The sequence below is a fragment of the Protobothrops mucrosquamatus genome, unplaced genomic scaffold, assembly GCF_001527695.2.
Source record: "Protobothrops mucrosquamatus isolate PMUCROS unplaced genomic scaffold, P.Mucros_1.0 scaffold167, whole genome shotgun sequence".
Classification (NCBI taxonomy): Eukaryota; Metazoa; Chordata; class Lepidosauria; order Squamata; family Viperidae; genus Protobothrops; species Protobothrops mucrosquamatus.
Genome location: NW_015386529.1, coordinates 843,623 through 867,241, shown reverse-complemented (window position 1 = coordinate 867,241; position 23,619 = coordinate 843,623). Strand labels below are relative to the sequence as shown.

General features: G+C 39.7%; 2 protein-coding genes across 2 annotated transcripts in view; one reads left to right on the top strand and one right to left on the bottom strand.

The window, feature by feature from the left end:
• The window catches only part of LOC107285376 (ankyrin repeat domain-containing protein 26), a 101,032-nt gene extending 99,117 nt beyond the window's left edge, over window positions 1-1,915 (top strand). Inside the window, exon 39 of the mRNA XM_015813556.1 lies at window positions 688-1,915. Coding sequence (XP_015669042.1) covers window positions 688-836 — 149 coding nt within the window. The 3' untranslated portion in view covers window positions 837-1,915. The remainder of the gene's footprint in view (window positions 1-687) is intronic.
• A 148-nt stretch (window positions 1,916-2,063) lies between these two features.
• LSM8 (LSM8 homolog, U6 small nuclear RNA associated) lies at window positions 2,064-8,690 on the bottom strand. The gene is made up of 4 exons (XM_015813557.1): window positions 8,548-8,690; window positions 7,934-7,974; window positions 3,947-4,074; window positions 2,064-2,294 (listed from the first exon to the last, which is right to left on the bottom strand). The coding sequence occupies exons 1-4, from the start codon at window positions 8,576-8,578 to the stop codon at window positions 2,204-2,206; spliced, it is 291 nt and encodes a 96-aa protein (XP_015669043.1). The 5' UTR covers window positions 8,579-8,690; the 3' UTR covers window positions 2,064-2,203.
• Between the last annotated feature and the right edge of the window lie 14,929 nt (window positions 8,691-23,619).

The following is a 23,619-nucleotide window of genomic DNA, read 5'->3' as shown; positions in this document are numbered from 1 at the left end:
ATTTCTACAAGGCATGTAAATGTTAGTACTTTCATCAAATAACCATGCTGATTTTTGGACCACAGAAAATTCTCTATTGTGGAGTCCGTGATGTTCTCTTGAGCTTGGTTGTTTGCTTGTAGACATTTCATTACCCAACTATGTAAGATCAGTGATATTGAGTGTGGAGCTTTGTCTGTGTGTGTGCGCGCACACACGCACGCGCACACACACACACACCATGTATATAAATGTAGCAAATCACTCACTAGCAGTGATGTTGTTTCCTTGTTGGTTGATGAAATTTCTGCAAGTAAAACACCAAGAATTCCACAATTCAATCCTGAGCTACATATATTCTCTTCTATTGGAATATCTCAATTAAAAGCATTCCAGAAAGCCTACATTATTGGGTTTATTGCAGTTTGTAGCCTGATTTCTGCTATATATAACCTCAAAGCATTCCCTTTGACTGTTCCAGTATGATTTATTCTGCATAGAAGACATTGGTAATTTGGAATAAAACCGTTATCCTTATTTCTAAATTGTGTATAATGTTTGTGGCTAGAAAGTTTTTTTTTTCTTTCATAGCAAAATAAACTTTTAAAAATAGTGTTCATGATATCCAACAAAATTGGCATTCTGATACCATTGTCACTATCATCAGATATTATAAAACCTTTAAAAAATACTCTTCTTGTTTTTCAGCTAAAGCTGAATTTGATGCTGGATCTGTTAGAGTCTCTCCTGTAGGATCAGTTGATGGATCTTCAAAAAAATCAAATATAGACCAAGATCAAGTTTCCAAGGCAAGACAGCAGTATCTAGATGTTTTAAAGAAAAACTATATGATTTGAATAAAGTCTGCAAACTTGTAGATGCGACTTGATTACATAACTTTTCAATAGAGTGCATATCTGGCACCATGCACTTGTATGTAGAGAAAATAGTTCATAGTCCTGTGGTCCCCCTTACCTTTTTTATGTTCTCTCCACCACACCCATATTTTTCTTTAGTAAATTCACACTAGCCTATGTCTTATAAAACTGTCTTTGTTAAGTTTGTAGTTACATGTACAATATAAACAAAACTCTTTCCTAGATCTGCTCTTGCACTTTCAATTTGTATGTTGTCAGGTAAGTTGCTATGTTTCTCTGATGCATTTACTTTATGCCCTCAAATGCATTCCATATACATGTAATTTCTACTTGTGTTATTAATCACTTTTGCATAGGGTACAGCATTAGGCATCCCATACTGATAATACCAAGTGCCAAGAGACTTCTGACCTGTATTTTTAAGTAGTGCTGAAAATGCATTGAACATTTGATTATAACAAAATCTTAAGCATTTTCTGTATCTTGAACTAATGGTTCAGGCTATTGTTTAGTTTTTCAAGGGTATCAGGTGCCATTGAGATAGAATATGTTCAAGTGATAGAGTGTGTCCTAAGTTTACAATTTCTGGAAATTCTATTAATTTTGAATGTTAGCACATAGGTAGCTTCCACACACACACAAAAGCCCTAAGATGTATCACAACTTTTAGCGGCTCCATTCATTAGAAGAATGATAGCTGGTACTGGAATTCTGTCTCCTAATCTCAGCTGGAAGATTAGAAGGATCTTGCACCCTGAACTACAGGTTAGGGATGGAAAGGGAAGTTTCATTCATAATGTTGCAAATCATCCCTACTAATATGAATACATTCAATTATTTAAAATGTCATAGTAAATTATAACTGCCCAGTCATTTTTTTAAGAAATTAAAAATATTTTTCATTATTATGCATCCTATTACATTCAATGATTTAAAATAGCATAGTAAATTACAATGGCATAAATCACCCAACCACTTTTAAAGAAATTAAAAATATTTTTATTATTTATGCAGTGTATTTAATGTGATTTATTTAATAAAATTTAAAAATCATTGCTGTTTCTGAATGTTTTTCCCAGCAAAATATTCCTTTTGTGTCAACTGTTTAGAATTTTCATTTCCCTGTGTTGTAAGCTATAACACTTTTAAATAACAGCTTTTAAAGTTGCTTTTTCCCATTGCTATGTTGAAGTTCTAAATACATGAATCAGTAGTAAAATGTATACTTTAATTTACATAAAGCTATAACAGTAAAAATAAGTATAAATGATCCAAATTATATAAAATTTAAAAAGAAGTCATGCCATTGTATAAATAATTCTGTACAGCAGTCATTATTTTGTCTTTCAATGTACAACTGAGTTCAAAGGTTCTGCTCGAATGTTTCCCAAGTCAAGGGCTGAATCTGTTTCTTCATCTATTTCTCCAATTACAGCTCTGAAAAAGAAATTTTGATTGCTCTAGTTAAACATATATTTTAAATTAAATACCAACAGAACCTGCATGCCATTTTATTACAAAAATAGTTATTTCTACTTAACATTCTTTTCATACTTCACAGCAAACTGAAAAGTATTAATGAAATTCTCCAAAGAAGGATATAATATCTAGCCTAAGAGTGTGGATTGTACTGAAAGTTATCACATAAAAAAACCCTTAGAGAATAACTTGCACCAACAATATAGAAAAGTATTTTGTGCAAAAATAATTTTAAAAAAGAAAATAAACAATTATTTTTCTCTCTTAGAGTGCAATCATATACATGTACAGAAAAGTAAGTTCAAGAAAACGTACAGAAGGTTCAGAGGGAATATCAAACTTTGGCATAACTTGGCTGCTTAAGAAATAATGCCTGGTTATGAATGTTACACAAGAGATGCTATTAATGAACACAGGAACAAAGAAAGCATATGGGTTGAGTTATAAAAGAAATTCTATATAAATATTAGTATCAAGTAGTTGGAAGGGCAAAGGAAAGTGAATTTTCATCAGTGAGTAATAGGATGAAAAGCCTTAAAGCAGACTTTTCAAACTGTGAGGTACTTTTCTTGGGGAGGTGTAGACAGAGTCCAGGGGAGGCCTTTTAATTACATTGCTACAATACATCCACCTTTTCCAAAATTTCAATGTACTGTGTTGTTTTAACTGTTCATTTGATGAATAATTTGGCGTTTAGATTTTTAAGAAAGGGTGTATACCTTAAGACAGTGATGGCAAACCTTTTAGAGACCGAGTGCCCAAACTGCAACCCAAAACCCACTTATTTATCGCCGGGTGCCAGGTGGGCGTGGCCCACTGGTTGGGCATGGCTGTGGTGATCATGGCAGACTGGGTGGGTGTGGCCAAGGTGGGCGTGCTCACCTCGATGTTGCTTGCGAGGAGGGATGCCTGTGGGGGCCGGGCAGGGTTGGGGGAGATCCAGGGAGTCTCTGGCAGGTGGGGCGGTGGGCAGGAGGCTCGTCCTGCAGAGTGAGGCGAGGCAAGGCAAGGCAGGGCGGGGGTACCATTGTCGCAGGGCAAGGTGAGGCAGGGGCCGGAGCGGCTGCTGCCTGACACCATCGGCACCCACACACAGAGGCCAGCGAGCGCATGGAGGCCGACAGTGTCCATCAGCAGTGCACTCTGGGGCTCCGCAGCCCGCCGCCAGCAGTTCAGAGAAGCTGCCTCTGAGCTGGACGGCTGGCCAACAGCTGAGGAGGCGATGCAGTGGGTCGTGTCCGGGAAAAGGAGAGCATGCGAGGCCAGGAGGGATGGGAGGGGGGAGAGGGAAACCAGCCATACTGGGATGCATCCGGCCACATGGGACCTCAGCGAGTGAGCAGGCGGCTGGTTGAAGAGGGACGGTTGCCATCTCCAGGGCATGGCACGTGTGCCCACAGAGAGGGCTCTGAGTGCCGCCTCTGGCACACGTGCCATAGTTTTTCACCACTGCCTTAAGATTATACTAAAGGGAGATGTGATGGGGGGAAAATCTTTTAACAACCACAGCTTAGAGGGGCACCAATAACCTTGTTTCCAGATACGCTCTCAAAAAGCAGGTGATTTCATGTAACTGCAGCTGGGATTATCTTCAAAATGATAAAACTTACACATTATCTCCTCTTACAATGTATAACCCCAAAACTACTTGTTCCACTCCTTGTGAAGAACTGAATACTCTTTCATGGCTCTCATCCAAAATCAAATTGATTGTCTGATCAAACCCCTTGAGAGTTCCCTAAAATAAATACATAAGTGCAATCAAATTTTCATTCGTAAAGCATATTTGTTACAATTCTTTATTTCTTAACTTTTAAAAATCTGAACATCAGTTCATATTTAAATGATATGGATAACAATAAGTTATACATTGACATCAAACCAGGTCTGGGCTATTCTTTTTTTTTCTCACCAGTGAGTTTTTCTGCACCAATCAATTAAAAAGGTAGATTTCTCCTGTCCAGTCAACTCTGACTCTAGGGTAGACATGTCAAACACAAGGCCCACGGGCTAGATGCAGCCTGCCAAGGGTCCAAATTTGGCTCCTGGAGCTATTCCAGAAATAGCAAGGGACCGGCCCCCGCTGCCCCAGCCCTGGCCCACCCCAACCCGGCTGGGCGCCTCCCGGTGCACACATAGGAAATGGTGAGCGCTCGGAGGCTGGTGGTGCGCAGGAGCAGCTGCAGCTCATTTGCCTCACCCCACCCCATCTGTCCTGGCCTCGCCCCACCCCTCCCAGCCTCACCCGTCACACCCGGCCATGCCCCATTTTACTGGGTCTCTCCTTGTCGGGCTCTGCTTTGCCAGGTCTCACCACGTCTGGCTCCACTTTGCTGGGCCAGGCACCAAAGCGCCCGCTGAAAACAGCAGAGTCTGTGTGCACGCCTGCCTTGCCCAGGTCAGCCAAGCTCTCCACGGCGCGCTACAGCTGATCCGAGGCATGGAAAGCAAGGGCTGCTGCTCGCCTTCCTCCGCACTAGCGCCTCCATGCCCCGCTCACCAGCCTGGTCTCACAGCCTGCAAGGCTTTTCTTTCACTGGGATCGCCCCACCCCCGAGTGGGAAAGCCACGGCTGGTGGCTTCCTTCCTAAGCGTGGAGGAGACAGAATGGGAGCTTTAGGCTTCTGCCTGCCAGTGTGCGATAGGAGATCGCAGGGGCTGTCGGGGGGGGGGGGACACGGCAGGTGAGCAGCAGCGGCTTGCAGTTTCTGGCATGGGGGGGTTGGAAGCAAAACTGCCCTTTCGGCAGGCGTAGAGTCAATCCGGCATGGAGGCAATGGAGGGGAGGGTGAACTAAAAGGGAAGGCACTGCTCCACACATTTTTTTTTAAGCTGCCAGAGGCTCCAGACAGAGGTTTCCCATTTTGACCCCTTCCCCTATCGTTTCCTCTTGCTCCATGGCTCTCAGGCTCACCTCTCCCAGAACCTGCACATACATTTGTGTGAGTGTGTGTGTGCGTGCGTGGGGGAGAGGGTCTCACCTCCTGCAGCCCCACGCTGTGACATTGGGGAGGAAAAGAACAGGAGAGGCGAGAAGCTGTGATGGGAGCTTCTTGCAGCCTTCCACAGAGCTGGGGGCCGGAGCTGAGGGGGGCAGGGCGCGATGCAATTGGCAGCGCATTGAGAAAAAGAAACAAATACTCCAAAAAAACAGCTTTCATTAGTTTGCAGCCTGCCATCGCAGAAGGTCTCTGTTGAGGGTGCGGGGCTGCAAGGGGTGAGAGACACACACACACCTTCGTGTGCGCTCACACACACAAACACACTGTGTGGGTCTGGGAGAGGTGAGCTAAGCCATGCAGAGGCAATGACGGGGGGGGGAGGGGAAGCCTTTGTCCACCACTGGCTGCCTGTTGCCACCTCTGCCTGGAGCCTCTGGCAGCTTAAAAAAAAGCGAGAAGGGAAGGAAGGAAGGAAGGAAGGAAGGAAGGAAGGAAGGAAGGAAGGAAGGAAGGAAGGAAGGAGTCAGGGAGGGAGAGAGGGAGGGAGAGGCATTTCGGTTGGAAATGTCCCAGTTCAAAGGAGAAAGCTATTTTGTGTTGTTTTGTGACAGACAGAACTTTGTTGGCAATCCAAGTTAACATTGGTATTCTTGAATTGTGAGCTCTTAGGAAAGTATCCCCTCCTTATATGTTGCAAACAGCCATTTCCAGTGGGGAAAGCAGGACAAAGCAGAGTGGGGGAAATATTTTCCTTTTGATATATTTCCAGTCTGAATTAGACCAAGGCAGGCTCCTTACAGGAGAGCCCTTTTAAGGATTATGTATTAATAGAAAAACAACTAATCTACCTCTACTCATAAAAGATAAAGCTGTCCCACATAAAAAACAGAGGAGCTCTTATTAACTATCACAGCCATCATTTTGACAGTTTTGCTGTACTGTTGTCTGCGGACACCCCCACTAAAAGCAAGCATGGGATAAACTGAGTCTGGTTTGTTCTCAGTCTTTTAAGTGGCCACAAACTACTAGCAAAAGTGGCATTTGATCACAAGGTAAGAAGGCATGGAGAAATGTTTCCCCTTTTGCATTTGAGCATCCAAGAAGGGACAGGAAAGGAGAAAGGGAGAGAGGAAAGACAAAGAAAAAAGAAGGAAAGAGGGGAAGGAAGAAGAAAGAAAGGAGAATAAAGAGGGAAGGAAAAAGAAGAGGGAGGGAGGGAGGGAGGGAGGGAGGAAGGAAGAAAGGGGATTACAATGACAGAGAGGGTCTGAGGGAAGTGCTGCCTTAGCACTTGGCCACCAGCAGCCTTGCTGCCCTTTTGCCATCCCCTTGTCTCCTCCTCCTATCTCTCCTGGTGGTCTCCCATCCTATTGCTGAGGATACTTTAGTTACAAAGCCAGGTTTCCTCATATGGAGAGGGAGTGGGCCTCCCTCTGACCCACATTACTTTGCCCTCCCACACACATCATGAGCAACCTGGCCAAGGAGAGCAAGAACAGCAGCAGCAGCATCCAGGAGGAGGAGGTAAGCGCAGCAGGACACCCCTTTGGGACAGCAGGGCTGGGCTGGGCTGGGCTGTGGGGTCCCGGTGCCCTGGGAGCTCGACCAAGCTGGATCCCCGCAGCCCCGCCCGGGCCACAGGTGCCTCCCAACACAAGCGATGTTGAGCTGGCCACGCCCCCCCGACCACACCCACCCGCCCCCCCCAAGGTCAACCACAACCCTGATGTGGCCCTCAGTGAAATTGAGTTTGACACCCCTGCTCTAGGAGGCAGCGCTCATCTCGTTTCCTAGCTAAGGAAGCCAGCATTGTCTGAAGACACTTCCATGATAATATGGCCAGCCTGACTATACAGCAAGGCACACGGGACGCTGTTACCTTCCCTCTGAAGTGGTATCTATTTACCTACCTGCATTTATATGCTTTCAAACTGCTAGGTTGGGCAGCAACTGGAGCAAGAACAGAAGCTCACAGCACTACCCGGTATTTGGGTCTCAAGCTGCCAACATTCTAGTCAACAAACCCAATGTCTTCCCTGCTAGACCACCATGACCAATCAATTATATCCACTTATTTCTCCCACCAGTGGATTAGGGTCAATTAATAGTTGACAGTTAACTCTGCAAATCTAGATATCCATGCTGTAATAACAAGGACATCACACCCGATTATTTCCACAATGGACAAAAAGTTCCTGAATGAGACTTTAACACAGTGGTTCTCAACCTGTGGGTGAGGACCCCATTTGGGGTCGATCGACCATTTCACGGGGTCGCCAAGCAAGGCTGTCCGCCATTTTTTTTGTCCATTTTTTCCCCCTTTTCCGGCGGGTGCCTTACCTCCCTTGGGCAGGGCCAGCTGGTGGTCGGCCTGCTCCATCTCTGCCGCTTGCCAGCTACACCCCTGCCGGCACAGGGGGCAGAACCATGCATGCGCTGCGCTCCCGGGCAGGGAAAGTCCTCGACTTACGACCGGTTGGGTAGTCCTCGACTTACGACCAGTTTAGTCCTCGACTTACGACCGGTTGGGGTCGCGGCATTAAAAAGGTTGAGAACCACTGCTTAACACTAGTGGCAGGCAAAACAGCACAATCGCCCACTTTTGATACAAGTCAATCGTTTTAGAAAATAAATGAGTTTAAGAGGAAATCTTACCACAATCATTCGACCATCTGAAGTAATCACAGCAACAGTACCTAAAATTCATGTCAAGGAATGACCTTAAGTTGTGTGTCTTTGTGTACATATTTATATTAGTGTGTGTATACTCCTCTTGTTCCAGCTCCTGCCAAATGAAAAGGATAAGCTCACACTTGCTAATGCTACATATAGAGCCCTTTAAAAAACTAGATCTCTCCCCATTCAATACCAACGTTCCGGCAATTATGCCATCTTTTCCTCACACAGAGATTTGACGTCTGTATATGCATATACCTTACTGTTACATTTTCAAGAAAAGCCAGAATCGATTGCACCGCCCAGCAGGGCGTCGCCTTCATTCTATAGCAAAGCCCGCCCCCTCGCACGAAATCGAACCATCCAAACGGAGCCGATTCTGAAAAAAAGAGAGAATGGCAGAACTTGCAGCCAATTGCAGGCCGCCGAAATCCCCTCGCGCGCGCGGAACAATGGCAAAGACTAACGAAATGCGAAATTAGACGGAAGCCCCTCAATGCTTTATTTTCCCATCCCATCCCCCTTTCGCTTCGACCCTTTAGCACTCGCGTATTTTTCACCGCTTCTGTAGTGTTCGTGCAACGGAAGGATACGGTTGATGTAGTTTTCCAAAGCCGAGGTCATAGCGACGTTCCCAATTGAATCCTACGCGCGGTCGCCCAGGATAAGCTATCGCGACGTTTCTCGATCTCAAGCAAGAAATTAAATCCTCTCACGTGGCATCCGGGCATTGATTTTGTTCACTGCGCGCGCGCCAGAAAGAGAGAGAGAGAGAGAGAGCGAGTCGCTAACGTTCTGCAGAGCATGCGTTCTGTGGGTCCGTAAGATGTAGAAAAGAAATAGAGTAGTCACATATTCGCTAGAAAAGGGCTCTTCAGGTTCTATTTTTCTTAAGGGTTCGCTGCACATTAAAAAAATGGCTGGTTAGCCGACCTATATGTTTTATGCACCTTTCTTCAAATTGAAAAGAAAGAAAGCCTTAGAACAGTGTTTCTCAACCTTGACAATTTTAAGGCATTGCTGGCTGTGGAATTCTGGGAGTTGAAGTCCACATGCCTTAAAATTGTCAAGGTTGAGAAACACTGCCTTAGAATGTTAATTTAATACGGAGTTCATTTAAAACTGGCGCCAAGGATATCTGGAAGCAGCATTCCTTCACGGTTAAAATTAATAGAACTCAAGAAAGGCTTAGCCTTCGGACGAGTCTATGGTGGCCGGATGTTATCAGTCTTTCTCGCGATCATACGCGGGGCGGAACAGGACTGCGGGAGTCCGAGCGCTCTGGTGACGGGTTTTCTGTTGTTCAGAGGGAGAGTGACGCCCGCCCGGGCTGCAAAATTCCGGACTATCGATGGTAGCGGGAGCTGGTCTGCCACTATTCAGTGCTTGGCCGGATTTTTGCAGCTCGGATCCTTTGGCTCACTCTCTTCCCAATTGCAGGGCATGGTGGTCTATTTGAGTGGGGAGACACGGTTCGGTGGAAGAATCTATCGCTGAAGGATTATGCACCGAGTCAATCCACCGTAAATTTATTTTTGCAGTTGCATTTCAGAATCAGAAGTAATAGGTCTGTTTTCACAGTCTGGCTGACACAGAAATACAATAAAGTCCGTGCATTACAAGACGCAGAGGAAAAACGTTTTTTGGCGGTGCAAACCCCTACACACACCTGCATTCCCAGATGCATTTTACAGTATGATAAAAGTTTGCTTGATTATAACCATGCCGGGTGGGAATTTGGAACCAATTTGTTTTTTTACCATATTCAGTAGACCTGGTCCATTATTTTACAGTTTATCGTGGAAATGCAAAAAGTACACTTATTCAGTAAGCAAGGAATGTATGAATGCGTCTGTGTCGAGCTGAAAAGCGCTCAGCAGAATAAAACAGATATTGGAGGCTAAAGCAATATTTGCCACTGCATAAATTTGTATTAGGAACCATGCTATACTACTCCATGATGGTTTAACAGAAATCTGAATGCGACACTGGAAAGCTAAGAAACGTCCTCATTTACTGACCAGGAAGGTTTTAGAAAACTGTACAAAACAGTACTGTGAACATGTGCATGAGATAAATATGTTGCTTCAAGGGACATCTTGGTGCCATAGTCCAACTAGGAATTTGTCAGATCACCAAAATTTTGGCTAGTAGACGTGAAATTTTGAGAGTAAATTGCAAATGCTTTGACTGCCATGGGGAGGCAGGTTGCAGTCACAAATTAAAAGTGACAAAGCAGAATGTTAAGAGGGAGATCTGTCCGTGTTTTGATCCCTATAAGTGTTACCCTGGGGATTTGGTTACAGTTGTTCACATTCTAAACACAGCTCCTTGAAGTCTTTTCTTGAGCAATATTCAGTAAATACTTTAAAAGGCTTTCAATATTTTAGCACACTGGAAATACAGAGTATATAATCCAAAATACATGGTTATCTGGAAAGTGTAATGTAGACAGGAAGAAGTGCATGAACTTTTCTCCATATCAGTAATATTTACTATATGAAATTTAGAAGGAAATTCCTAGAATTTCAATAGAAGAAAATATTTGTAACTCAAGAGTGAACTGTGGGGACCTTGGTGCTCTCTAATCTTTATTGTTTTCTTGCAGATTCTTCATTACCCAACAAGGAAATGTCTGCAAATAAACAACTATGCTGTATGGACCCCACAGTCCATAGAGCAGACCCCTGCCATAGAGTTTTGTTAGCCTTATTTCCAATTGTTTTGGAGTCATTGGTGCTTCTGAGCTTGGTTGTTTGCTTGCAGATGTTTAATTATCCAAATAAAAAACATCTGCAAGTTAGCAACCAAGTTCAGAGAGCACCAAAGTCCCCACAGTCCATAGAGTTTCTTTGGCCTTACAGCCATTCATTTAGTGACTGTTTGAAGTTACAATGCCACTGCAAAAAGGAACTTATAACCATTTTCACTCTTTAAAACATTGTGACATCCACACAATCATGTAATCAAAATTCAGACATTTGGCAACTGGCATGTATTTATGGCAGTTGCAGTGTCAAGCAAAGTCAAGAGTGAAGCCATATTTACTTAACCATGTTACTAACTTAACTACAGTGATTCACTTAACTGTGGTAAGAAAGCTTGTAAATGGGGCAAAACTCACATAACAGCTGTCTTGCTTAACAATATAAATTTGGGGCTCAGTTGTAATCCTAAATCAAGGATACTTGTATTTCAAAATTGCTGAGAAGGCATTGGTGCTGTCTGAGCTTGGTTGCTTGCTTGTAGATGTTTCATTATCTAACTATGTAATATCAATGCAGATAAGTGTGGGGTTTGTTCCCTGTTTATATACAGTAGCTTGCCCTGCCAGTTTTGGTGGAGATGAGGTTTTCTCTTTGGTATTTCTTTGATTAGGATATTGTTTTCTACTTAATTATTTATTTGGTATTAATCCTGGCTTATCTGGGTCCTTGACTGCTGAAGGGGAGCTGCTGTAGTCTTTTTTGTTTCCCTTTTAGCCTGTTGTTACCTTTAAATGGTTTATAAATATGATTTATTTCTATGTGTCTATTGATGGTTGATTTGACTGAATGTCAAGCTTTCAGGAATTCACTAACATTTTGGTCTAGGATACTAACATTGAATTTGGTCCAGGATGCTCACAGCTTCCCAGTTGAATCAGGTTGAGTCTCTCTATCCATTGTGAAATTAAGGAGTTTTCATCATGTCTTCTGATTATTAGTGGACCGAGTGATAAGGCAGTTTTTGATAAAGATGTCCGAGAAGAGCAGTGTGTAATTCTCTTTTTCCCTTGTAAACTTTGTTCTTTTAAAGGTGTTGTTGGTTGTTTCACATGTCTTCTATAGATGTACCTTTTTTATTAGTATGGAAGGATTACCGTATATAGGCTGTTTCTTTTTTCTGTTGTTCTGGGTTACTGCAATTTATTTGTGAATAATGCTCTTACACAACTCCTCTTGTGGGAGATTGGCTTGTTACTTTGGCAATGGAGCACTTGATTAGTGTGGGTTGGTTTTCTATAGACTGGCATTTCTGATTTGCCATTGTTTCTCCTGATGATGATGTCTGGGAAAAGCAATATGTCATTTTCTTTTTCCCTTGTGATTTTTGTTCCTTTAAAGATGTTGATTGTTTCACGTGTCTTCTCTGGTTGTTCCTTTTTTTATTAGTATGAAAGTATCATCAGCCTACTGAATCCATACACTTAGTTCTATGTGTAGGAGTGCCATATCTAAATGCTGCATTACTCTGCTATGAGTCCTGAAAGTGGTGATCACATGGTTGTTGTTATGTTTGTCCATCAAACGTAAAGTAGGCAGTGAGGAAGAGGTTGATGAGGCCCATCATCAACCTTTCAACCTTAGTATATTTGGCTAGGTCAGCTGTGTTGTGCAGTATTTCTGCCATTGATTCTACCACTACTTCTCCATCTACGAATGTAAAGGTGTGTTGTGACATTGAATGAAATCATAATTCCATCTTCTGGAAGCATTGTAGTGGGGAGTTGATTCACTCCCCTCTGTGAGATGTCTAAGCTTTTTTGTAAGCTTTTCATCCATCACTCTCCTTTCTCTTCTATTGGAAACACCTATGGGCATCAAACACTTCAGAAAGCACGCAATGGGAGAAATTTGCATGTAGACAGACTTCTACCAAGAAACAACTATTCTTTCTTCACAAATACTTCAATGATTGTAAAATCATGCTTGATTGAACAATTTGGTTAGCCCTATTTGAAGGATATTTCTAATGATAGCTACTTCAATATTTCATGGATGTGAATTTAACAGCACAGTTAAAGCTTTTCTAAATCAGACTTCTACTTTATTGCATCTACCAGATAAGGCTATCCACACATTAGGTATTATAGGAAGTCATGGCAGAAACTGGAAACATAGACAGATTCTATTCTAAATGAAAACTTCAGCAAAGAATGATCAACCATATATGTAAGTGGGAATAAAATCCTTTCCCACAAAAAATTGGCCCTTAATCAGAAGAAAACATATTTCTGTATTACAGACTTAGCAATAAAGTAAAACAATAAAGTAAAACATTAAAGTAAATGGCTCTCTATTATTTCTTATTCAAAGGGAAAGCTTGTCTGATTTGGATTGGCATTATTCATCAAATGCATTGTTTCCACTCAAGAATTGATGGAAAGCAATCATTCTCTCTAAATTCCTGCTTTTAAAAGCAGATACATCTACACACTGAAGATCACTTGGTTAAGAAATTAAAAAAGATACTGCTTACACTATTTTAATACTATGGTTAGTAATTACTACATTAAGTATACCATGTCCCTGGCAAAAACAAACAAATTTTAATTGAAAACATTCTGAACTTCAAGTACATAAGCCAAACCTATAACAGTGTCTACAATATTCTTAACACAAATTATCTTTCTTAGCTGACTTTCTATTACTAGCCATTGTATTGACATTGTCATTTAAACATGAAACATTTAAACAGAGTTGTATGCCATTCCATATATAGAGTTCAATGAACTATTCTCTCTCTCTCTCTCTCTGTGTGTGTGTGTGTGTGTGTGTGTTGAATGCATCGAAATAACTGGATAGCACTGCATGTTTTTCCAAAATCTCAGAGTTTATATTTGGCTGCAAGATGCCATCCTGCATTATATTATTGTTTATGGGACTGAAAAACTTCAGTTCTAAGCAGTTGTAATATAATTTAGGAGGAAATAAAATGAGGAAGGAGTGGCAATTAACTTTATAGATACATGTATCCAAATAGTTAAATTTTCAAGTGTAGGAAATAAACTCAGGAAGCAATAAGCAGCCTATATTGGCAATGGGCCAAATACAAGTAGTCCTCAACTTATAACCGTAATGGAGCCACCCACGTGACCACCTGATTTTATAATCTTTTTTGCAGCAATCATTAAGCAAATGTCGTAGTCATTACCTGAACCAATTGTTTGCTATGGGTCAGTTTTGCCAAAAACCGGAAGTAAATGCCAGGCTTTGGCAAAAAAAAAAAAAAAAGTTGTAAAACATGGTCACATGATCACAGGACTTTGCAAACAGCCACAAATATGGGCTAGTTGCTGAGCATCTTAAATGTGATCACATGATTGCAGGAGGCCTCGGAACTATAATGTGTCCTAAAGGCCCACCCTATGTAAATCATAGTGTTAATGGAATAAATAGTATTATTGTCCCTATTGCCAAGGATTTTTATTAACAAGACCCAGATGACTTTGATGCAGTAATTCTCAATTTTGATATAAGGGGAGAAAATGAAATGGATGTTATATTCATCACTGTTAGCTCCTTGACAATAGGTGAGATAGTAAATAAATTAATTGCAGGATGCTTCCTATATTCTTTCCTCAGCAGTTCTGTTTACTCTTCATTATATTCATAAGCATGTTGACTTCATTGGTCTTTTTGTAATGCTGTGATCTTGAACATTCACTAAAATGTATTAAAAATAATTTAGCAGCTTCTTGGTGAATTGATCTTTAATGACTTAATCTTCCTTATTGCCCTGGAAGCAGAGTTTACAAATTAAATGTTGCTGTCAACCTAAATAAGGAACTCCCAAGTAGCAATTATTTTATAGCAGGGTCTCTGAGGATGACAAGTATATTGATCTGGTGTGCCTGATAACCTGGTGCTGCCAGCATGCATGTTATCTTTGGTGCTGCCAGCTGTTAGTCAAAATGAATAATCAGGAACCGATGCAATGTCCAGAAGTTGCATTTATGCAAAATAGTGCAATGAGCTTAGAAACCAGTTCAAGATGCAATGTTCCTATGATTGCTTTCTGCTAATTGCTTTCTGAAAATAGTTTAAAACATAATATTTACCTTTATTTATATTTTATTCTAAATATCTAATTTAGAAACTGTCCATCTAACTCACAGAGTAACTCTGTGTGGTATACCATTAAAAATATAAAAACCATATAAAATATTGTATTTCAGAAAAAAGGAGGCAGTTAAAACGAGGATAGAATAAAGTTAAAAAGGGAGGGTGTTCCTCTGCCCCATGAAATTGGCAGAGCCAGTCTTCAAAATTGTCCAGAAGGCCAGGAGAGTGAATCTTTAATGCTCTGAATATGCTCTGTCTGAGGTACTTTTCTCCTATTACTTGTCTGACCATTAAGGTCTTTAAGAAAAAGAAATCGGTCCCTGAGGCCTATTTATCTAGCAGTAGAAAATAGCCTTGCACATTGTTGCCCTTGGAGGGTTGTGTTTAAATCCTACTTCCTCTACATTTAGAATAGTAGTCAAGATGCACAGCTTTTGGCAGATTTTAAATGTAATGTTTGCATTTGATTTAATGTTTAAAATGTTTTCATATTTGCTGCTGTAAGTACTTGACTAAGTTGAAAGCTGGTGGTAAACCAAATAAAATCTTCACTATCATCATCATATTGTCATCATTGTCGTCACCTATGCTTCTCAGTGCCAAAAGGCTGTTTTACATCTTTGTTGTGGACAATTGAAAGTAATGTCCTCACAAATTAAAACTACATAAGAAAGCAAGTAAATAATCTGAACTGTATTTATAGCTGTTAGCTATTCATTAAAATAACTATACCCTTGCAATATTGATCAATACTCCAGATGCTGTTATTCAGTTATGTGTCATGGTTCCAACAGACAGAGACGAATAAAGCAGAACTCTGAGGCTTGCAAAGTCCTCAAAGAACATATTTATTAGTACAAAGTATCAGCACGATCAAGAGTGAAACCAAGTCTGGATACACAAGTAACAATTTTCCAATACGAAGTTAAATGTCCCACCCATAAAAGCTATGCAAGCAATTATGTTCCCCAATATGATTATTTGGTGGGCTTTTATGCAATGCCCAGTCCCTAGTCTCAGGAGCAGCCAATGACCTTGGTTCCCATGGGACAAAAGATTATTTTGACTAGCAAAGCACCTGGGAAACCCCCCTCCCTCCATTCTATGTGGCAACCTAGAATGAGAAGGAAAATGGCTGCAGCCATGCTCATTTGTAGAGTTGACATTATGTTTGTCAGTAATGTTTTCCCTACCCTTCCATTACTTGTTTTAAATTATTTTGACAATAATTATATATTAGACTAAATAAACAGAAAAAATGAGTTTGCCAATCCTGATTTTTTTTTAAAAAGGTAACTGATTAAAGCTCAGTTTGTTATTTTAAATTCCAATCATAGTTCCACTATAACTACAGAATAAAATAGAATTTGCTTTTACTGCCCTGGGAATACAGAACATTTAACTGGGAATAAGAATTTTTTAACAGTACAGGGAAATGTGTTTTTAAAATCACAATATTAATGAGTATTTATATTCTTTGTTGGATGTGATGACTCCCTCAGACACTTCCCCAGATACCTCTTCAGATGTCAGCTCAGGGGAGGATTAACCAGCTCCTGGCATGTCAGGAGGGGAGTTAGTCAATGGCTCCAAGCAGCTGTCTCAGAATGACTTGGCTATAGCGCAGCTGCAGCAGGACAGCCCTGATGGGGAAAGAATGTAACTGCAGCCAGTCAGGGATGAGAAAGAGGAACCGCCTTCTGCACCTGATCCAAGAGCACGTATGGCATAGAAAAGGCAGGAGCAGTGAAGGTCAGCCAGATTACCATGAGGAGAAAGCCTCACCCTTCTTGATGGGCTACACCAGAAGCTGGCTATTTAGCACAGCAGATAGATGGAGGCGATGCTGGGAATGTGTTCATTTCTTTGTGTGTTTTCTGGTTGTTGTGATTCCTGCCTTGTTTTGGATTGATACCGTGCCTTGACTTGGACCATGCCTTGTGAACACTCTTGTATTGTGGATTTAATTTTGCCTGGTAGGTTTATTTTGATTGGGAAACTTTCAAGTGCCTTGTGGATTCATTGGCCATTGCTCTGTGGACTAGCATTGATCTGCTTGTAGCTGGACTTAATTGGGACAGTTCTGAGTTTTTGGTAAAGGGAATTGCTGGGGAATATTAATAAACCCACTAAACCACAGTTACATATAGTGAGTGAGTAGGACAGCACACTGGATATCCCTCTTTCTCTCAATCTGTGTGTGTATGTGTGTCAAACCAAATTATTCCTAATCTGGCATGCCTGAACCAGCCCAAAGTATGGAAGCCAGCCCTATCCTTTTAATGCTGGTCTCAGGTGTTTATATAATCTCCTGGAACGCAAACCCAGAAAGTGAGATTTGTTTCCATCTTGAGTAAAATATCACTGCTGCCCTTTGTAATTGGTAACAGTACTTTTTTAAAAAAACCAAAATGTTGTATTAAAAATATTCTCTAATAATGGAGATTGGGAGTTAGTAAATCTTTACATGTTTTATTTTGAGTGCTAATTTCACACCTTTGTTCCATTTTAAATGAGGATTCAATTATAAGAATTAAACAGAAAATAAATGAGCAGGCATATGTACTTCTAACAAAACAAGTAATTTCTGAAATAGTTTCTATATAATATATTAAGAAAATATTTTCTCTCTTGAAATATGAATTATATGATAAAATAAATGAAATATGATAAATAAAACTGGAATGAGTATAGATGGGATATACTACAACCTCTGGTCTAACATTTGAAATTTCATGAAATTAAATTCAGTCCCAACATCTACTAGTCATATTTGAGCAGCAAACTATGTCCTTAAGCCCAGTGGGAATCTAAAGCAGTCTCTGCAATTCTGTTCAGATCCAGTAACAGCTAGATGGTAGCTGTTAATGCACAGAAAATACTCAAAACTTTCTTTCTCAGCAATGTTTTTTTTCTTTTTAACAATTGGCTCAGTAATAAGGAGAAACCCCTACGCAACAGCAGGACTACTATGCACCAACAAAAATGTGTTCAATATAAATTGACTTTTTTTAAATGGTAGTCTTACTCTTTTTTTAAAACTACAATGATTTCTGAAGGTTTTAATTGCCTACCATATGAGGTTGGCGGTGACTGCATTGTAACTGTTAAATTGCATCTATAAACCCATTCATATGTGTTAATGTCCTTCATTATCTTGCTTATCCTCACAACAGTAGTCTTATTTTTAAAAGACCATGCCAAGAACTAGTAATTGATCAAAATCAGAAAATGGTAGATAAAAAAGTTAGTTCATTTATGTAACATTCCATTTTAATTTTTGCCATCTTTTGTTTCATCAAGATCTAATAGCGAAACCGCACCCACCCCATTGCCGGCAATGGCAAAAAAAGTTGTGATACATCGAGACACTTCACGTGACATTGTGAGTTTGACACCCCTGATCTACCTCCTCAGTGGATATTGCAATCAATCAGTCAGTCAAACCTTTGTTATGACCATAAAGCCACCAAAGTAAAACAGATAAAAAGAAACAAACAGGCTAAAAATATATAGAACACATTAGCATCTTGACAAACTAAATCTGTAAATTTGTATTGAAACAAGCTTGGAGAACAAACCACAGTCTAAAAACCTTTAAGTTTCTAAACTAGTAGATATATCTTGAGAGATTCTAGGGTGTGGTTACCCTGAACATCTCCCCTCTTCTTCCCTTACCCCTTAGTTTGCGACCGTGCAGTCTCTTGATTCAGGTCTCTTTCTGAGAAAAGTCTGAGTTGGCTCCCTCCTGCTGCTGCAAGTGCACTTTCCATCCCATAAATTCCCTGCAGAGAAGGCAGCAAAAGAACATTTAAAGTCTGTGAGCAAGTCTCCGTAAGGGCATGTATGCTATGCTGGTATAGTGAAATATTACTGGAGCCACCCCAACAGGACAGTGGAAGGCAATCCAAGCTGAACAAACTGAAAGGCCTGGTAGAGTTTCAGAACTGTGAGATAGAGGAGTTAAGAGGCTAGCATGTACTTATTTACAGAAATCCCACCTGCTTCAAGGTTATGAACCAGACTGATTTGAAAAACCAATGTCCTAGATATGTTGTCTAAAATTACTTCTCACGTTTCCAAGGCCTAGTGAGCAAGAAGAATCCAACATATCCTACAGAATGATGCTTGCCAATAATTTTTTTTAATCAAGTGGACTTAATGTAGTCTTTAAGAGCTTGTGGGCCTAGTTGCTCTCAAAAGAAAGATAACTCTTGCTTTGATAAGCCTCTATTTCAGAATGAGAACAAAAGCAGCAGACAACAGAAAATTGAATTAATCCTATTTTCTTTCTGTGTTAAATACTCCTGAATTTACTTAAATAATTTTCCTCGTGTAATTTTGAGTTAAGAATGGATAAGTGTGGACTGGGGTATTATGGCAGTTGATTTCATTTTATAGTTTTATGAATGAGATTATTTATGCAAATATATTCCAGGATTATAGCAGTATATGTAACAAATTAAGACAAAGCATATACATGTTTAAAACAAGCATTTTCAGATTCCTGAATTACTATTAATAAATAGCAAGATGCATAGATCACATGATTTCTTGTTTGATGTCACCTCTCAATAGGAACGCTCAAACCATGCAATTCTAGCTTGTTCTACTCTTAAATCACAGCTAGAAGTTACACTTTGTTTTTCTGTCAACATTTCTGGTTTGTTGAAATTATTGACTTCTCAGTTTGAACATCACCATAAATCATGTAAAAAGTTTCAATTTGTTTAAGAATCAAGCAGAGATAACTGAAACATTATTTCACGCACCTTCAAGAACACATCATGCTATATATTCAAATCCATGGTCTTTTAAGATGCTGTGAATTAAAATGAAACACAAAGTACTTGAATCCCTTGCATATGGAAGATTATTCCTCCATTGTGCTGATGTTTCAAAGAACAACTAGTAATGAATCAAAGTATGCTAAAATGGTGTAGGTGCTGAATCGTCCTACTCAAAGCTATTTTTGAGTGTGTGAGTCAATGCTTGTGACAAATGCTTTCTCAATTGCTTTTGAAATACGCATGGCAAAAGAGTTTATTAGAATTATATGTAAGTAGAAAAGCTGTAAGTTTATAGAAGTGATTTATAACATGATTAAAAAATCCTTGGTTGATGAACTTTTGATTATGTACACATATATTCTTTTGAAATCTATAATCTTGACAGCAGATATAATGTTCTGATCTTTAATATAAAACAATACTGGAATTTCACAAAATCTATAGAAAAAAATAAGTTTCAGATGTAAATTTACACCACCAGATATGGACACAGTTTCTTCCCTGAAGATGCTGCTACCAAATGATTAATTTCATGATGGAAAAAATATACAAATTACTTGCTTAATGTCAAGGGGAAGGAAGGAAGGAAGGAAGGAAGGAAGGAAGGAAGGAAGGAAGGAAGGAAGGAAGGAAGGAAGGAAGGAAAGGAAGGAAGGAAGGAAGGAAGGAGAAAGAAATTTAGATTGGTGTACTGGTTAGGCACCTATAAACCAGGTGGTCCCACTTTAGATATGAAGCCAGCTGGATGACCTCAGACCAATCATTCTTTCCCAGCCATAGGAAAAAGCAGTGGCAATGCACATCTGAAAATCTGTGTTTTTTGTCACATGAATATTTCCTTAATCCATTAAAATCTTTGCATTAGATCTGAAATTTATGTTTTTAAGAGTTGTAAACTGCAGCTATTTAGAGTAGAATCTCTTCTGTATTAACACTGAATATTTGAAGTATAGCTGAAGGGCACCAGGTATGTATGTATGTATGTATGTATGTATGTATGTATGTATGTATGTATGTATGCTCTTCTTTTCAAATGTTAAAAACTATATGGACAAATCCCTGCCGTTTTCTCTCTCTCTCTCTCTCTCTCTCTCTCTCTCTCTCTCTCTCTCTCTCTCTCTCTCCCTCCCTCCCTCCCTCCCTCCCTCCCTCTCTCTGCCTGTGTCTGTCTGTCTGTCTGTCTATGTCTGTGTGCATTAATTCTGCTAATAATTGTGGAAGAAATTTACAGCATAACATTTTTTATTTTATTTATTTATTAAGAACATTTATATGATTATCCTACTCAACATGACTCTGCGCAACTTACAGAATATATATCTCTTACAAAGCATTCTGGAATTTTACAACAGTTTCCCTAAATTAGGGAAGCAAAAATCTGTGGCCTCCAGATACCAGTGAACTACAATTCCAGCCAGCATAACCATGGCAACTGAGGAGAAGCACTGGGGATTGTAATTCTACAATTCTTAGAGCATCGTCAGTTTACTGTTTAATCTATTAGGCAAGACCAAAACAGATCCAATGGAAAGTGCCAACTTCTCCCCCATCCCGGCACCACTGCAGATATCCATAGAAGGAAGCTTCCTTTCATTTACATGGACTTCCCCCAAAATTAAGATCCTTGGAACAGCAGTAAAATTACTTTGAATATTAATATAAAGCACATACTTGCCCAAATATGTATTTGCCTAAGAAATATGTCCTGTTTTCTCTCTCACATAGTTACAAAGAGTACTTGTGCTCTGGTACAAGTATAGCCTTGCATGTGAGAATATAGAAAAGCTGAAGAAAACCTATTGCTACTGTTTTTGAGAATGTGAAATTATTTCCTATCTTTATGGTGTAACCATTATTAGAAGATATTGTGAATTTGATTTACTTTACCTGCTGATTTTCTGGTTAGCAGCATGAAACAGGAGCTTAATTTGTAGAAGTAGCATCTGTTTATCTTATTGCCTGAAACAATTTATGCTATCCAGTTAGAATTATTATCTTAAACTTTGAAGAGGGTTCTCCCACCCACTCACCCCCAGTATGGTATGCATTGCCCTTGTATGCTTCCCACAGTATGCATTATGTCTGGCAATCCTAAAGTCCAATAAAACAAAATATGAATTGAACTAAGGCACTATTTGCCACTCAGCTTCTGTTTATAAACCAAAATATACTTCTGCATAATGCCAACTAATGACTCCCAGTTTATTTTTAAGCTAAAAAACACATGATAATGCTGCAGTTAAAAAAGAAAAGATAGAACCCGAATGCACCTATTTTCCTATTCTTTGCAATGTCTGTGTCACTTTTTATTTGATGAATCCCATTGTGGGATTGAGAGACAGAGGCACATATTTCACAGAAACCATTTTACTTTTCAGGGAAGACTTAGAAACCACTGCTCTATGCCAGATATTAAGACCTTGTTTTTGGGTTTTGCTGGGATTTCTGTATAGGAATAGGCCAGATATGATGAAGCAAATGTTATTTCAGTAGCATTCATGCCCAGGGTTGCATTATCAGGGAGATGAGCAGTATATAATTTAATAAACAAAGAAACGAATACAGTAAGTCTTTGACTTACGGCCACAACTGAGTTCAAAATTTCCATTACTAAGCAAGGCAATTGTTAAGTGAGTTTTGCCCCATTTTACGACCTTTCTTGCTATAGTTGTTAGGTGAATCATTGAAGTTATTAAGATAGTAATATGTTTGTTAAGTGAATCTGGTTTCCCCATTTACTTTGCTTGACAGAAAGTCACAAAAGTTGATCACCTGACCCCGAGACACCGCAACCATCATAAATATGAGTCAGTTGCCAAGAGTCTGAATTTTGATCAGATGACCATGGGGATGCTGCAATAGTTATAAGTATGAAAAATGGTCATAAGTCACTTTTTCCAATGCTGTGGTAACTTCAAACAGTCACTAAATGAACTGTTGAAAGTTGAGGACTACCTGTAAATAAATAAAATGTTTTGTGTTTTTGCTGGAATTTCTGTTTATAGATCGTGCAAGAGTAAAATATTGTGAGGAGAAACTCTGTTCTGTGTCTGAATATCTCTAGCTTAATCAGTGAAGCTTCACAATAAAAGAAGGTAGGATTTTAAAACTTAAAACAATTATACCACTCCTGTCCTTTTATCGTCCCTTCTCCTATCACTAGTGAAGCCAGTGAGGCATCAAGGCTCTTACCAAGGTGTCTCTGAAATGTTTAGATTTTTTTTAATCCTCAGTTGATGGAGATTTAACACCTGAAAAGTAAGATACATCTGAGAAAATCCAGACATATTGTAACCCTACTCTCATTGTAACATTATCTTTTCTTAAATATACAGTAAAACAATCCTCAGGACCAAATAGGTATTGAAATTTTTTAATTCTTTTTTTATTTTATTCTGATTTCAGTCTTTGTGCCATTTTAAACGTGAATCCTGGTGGTGTCTGAATCATGTTCAGGTTTTGCTATAAATAGGTAATATGAGCATTGGTTGCCTCAGATGTTTTACCAAAAGCTGTTTTTTTTCTTGTGGTTCACCAGTCATGCTTCTTTGCTGCAGTATAATATATTCCTCCTGAAAGATAGGCCCAATAAGAGGAACCATTCTTTCCAGTAAACATTCTTTCCAGTGGCAAACACAACAAACTACAATGACACCAACATGGCGATAGGCATATAGTGACATCATAAAACATATTTCATCATTTTATTTATTTACTTACTTACTTACTTACTTACTTACTTACTTACTTACTTACTTACTTACTTACTTACTTACTTATAAATTTATATGGCTGCCCTTCTCACAGAAAGTGACTCTGCATGGTGTACAACATTGCCTGCTTTTGCCACCTCCTATTCATGACTCTGGCCTGTTACGAACATTAATTTGCCATATTGCTTTCTCACTGACAATATTACTGCTCAATGTGATAGAAATGGTTTGGGGCAACATGGTAACCACTGAATTTATTTTAACAAATAGCACAGGACTCAAAGAGCTAACTAATAATTGTGGAGTGGAGCATTCTCCTTGACTGCTTGCAAGAC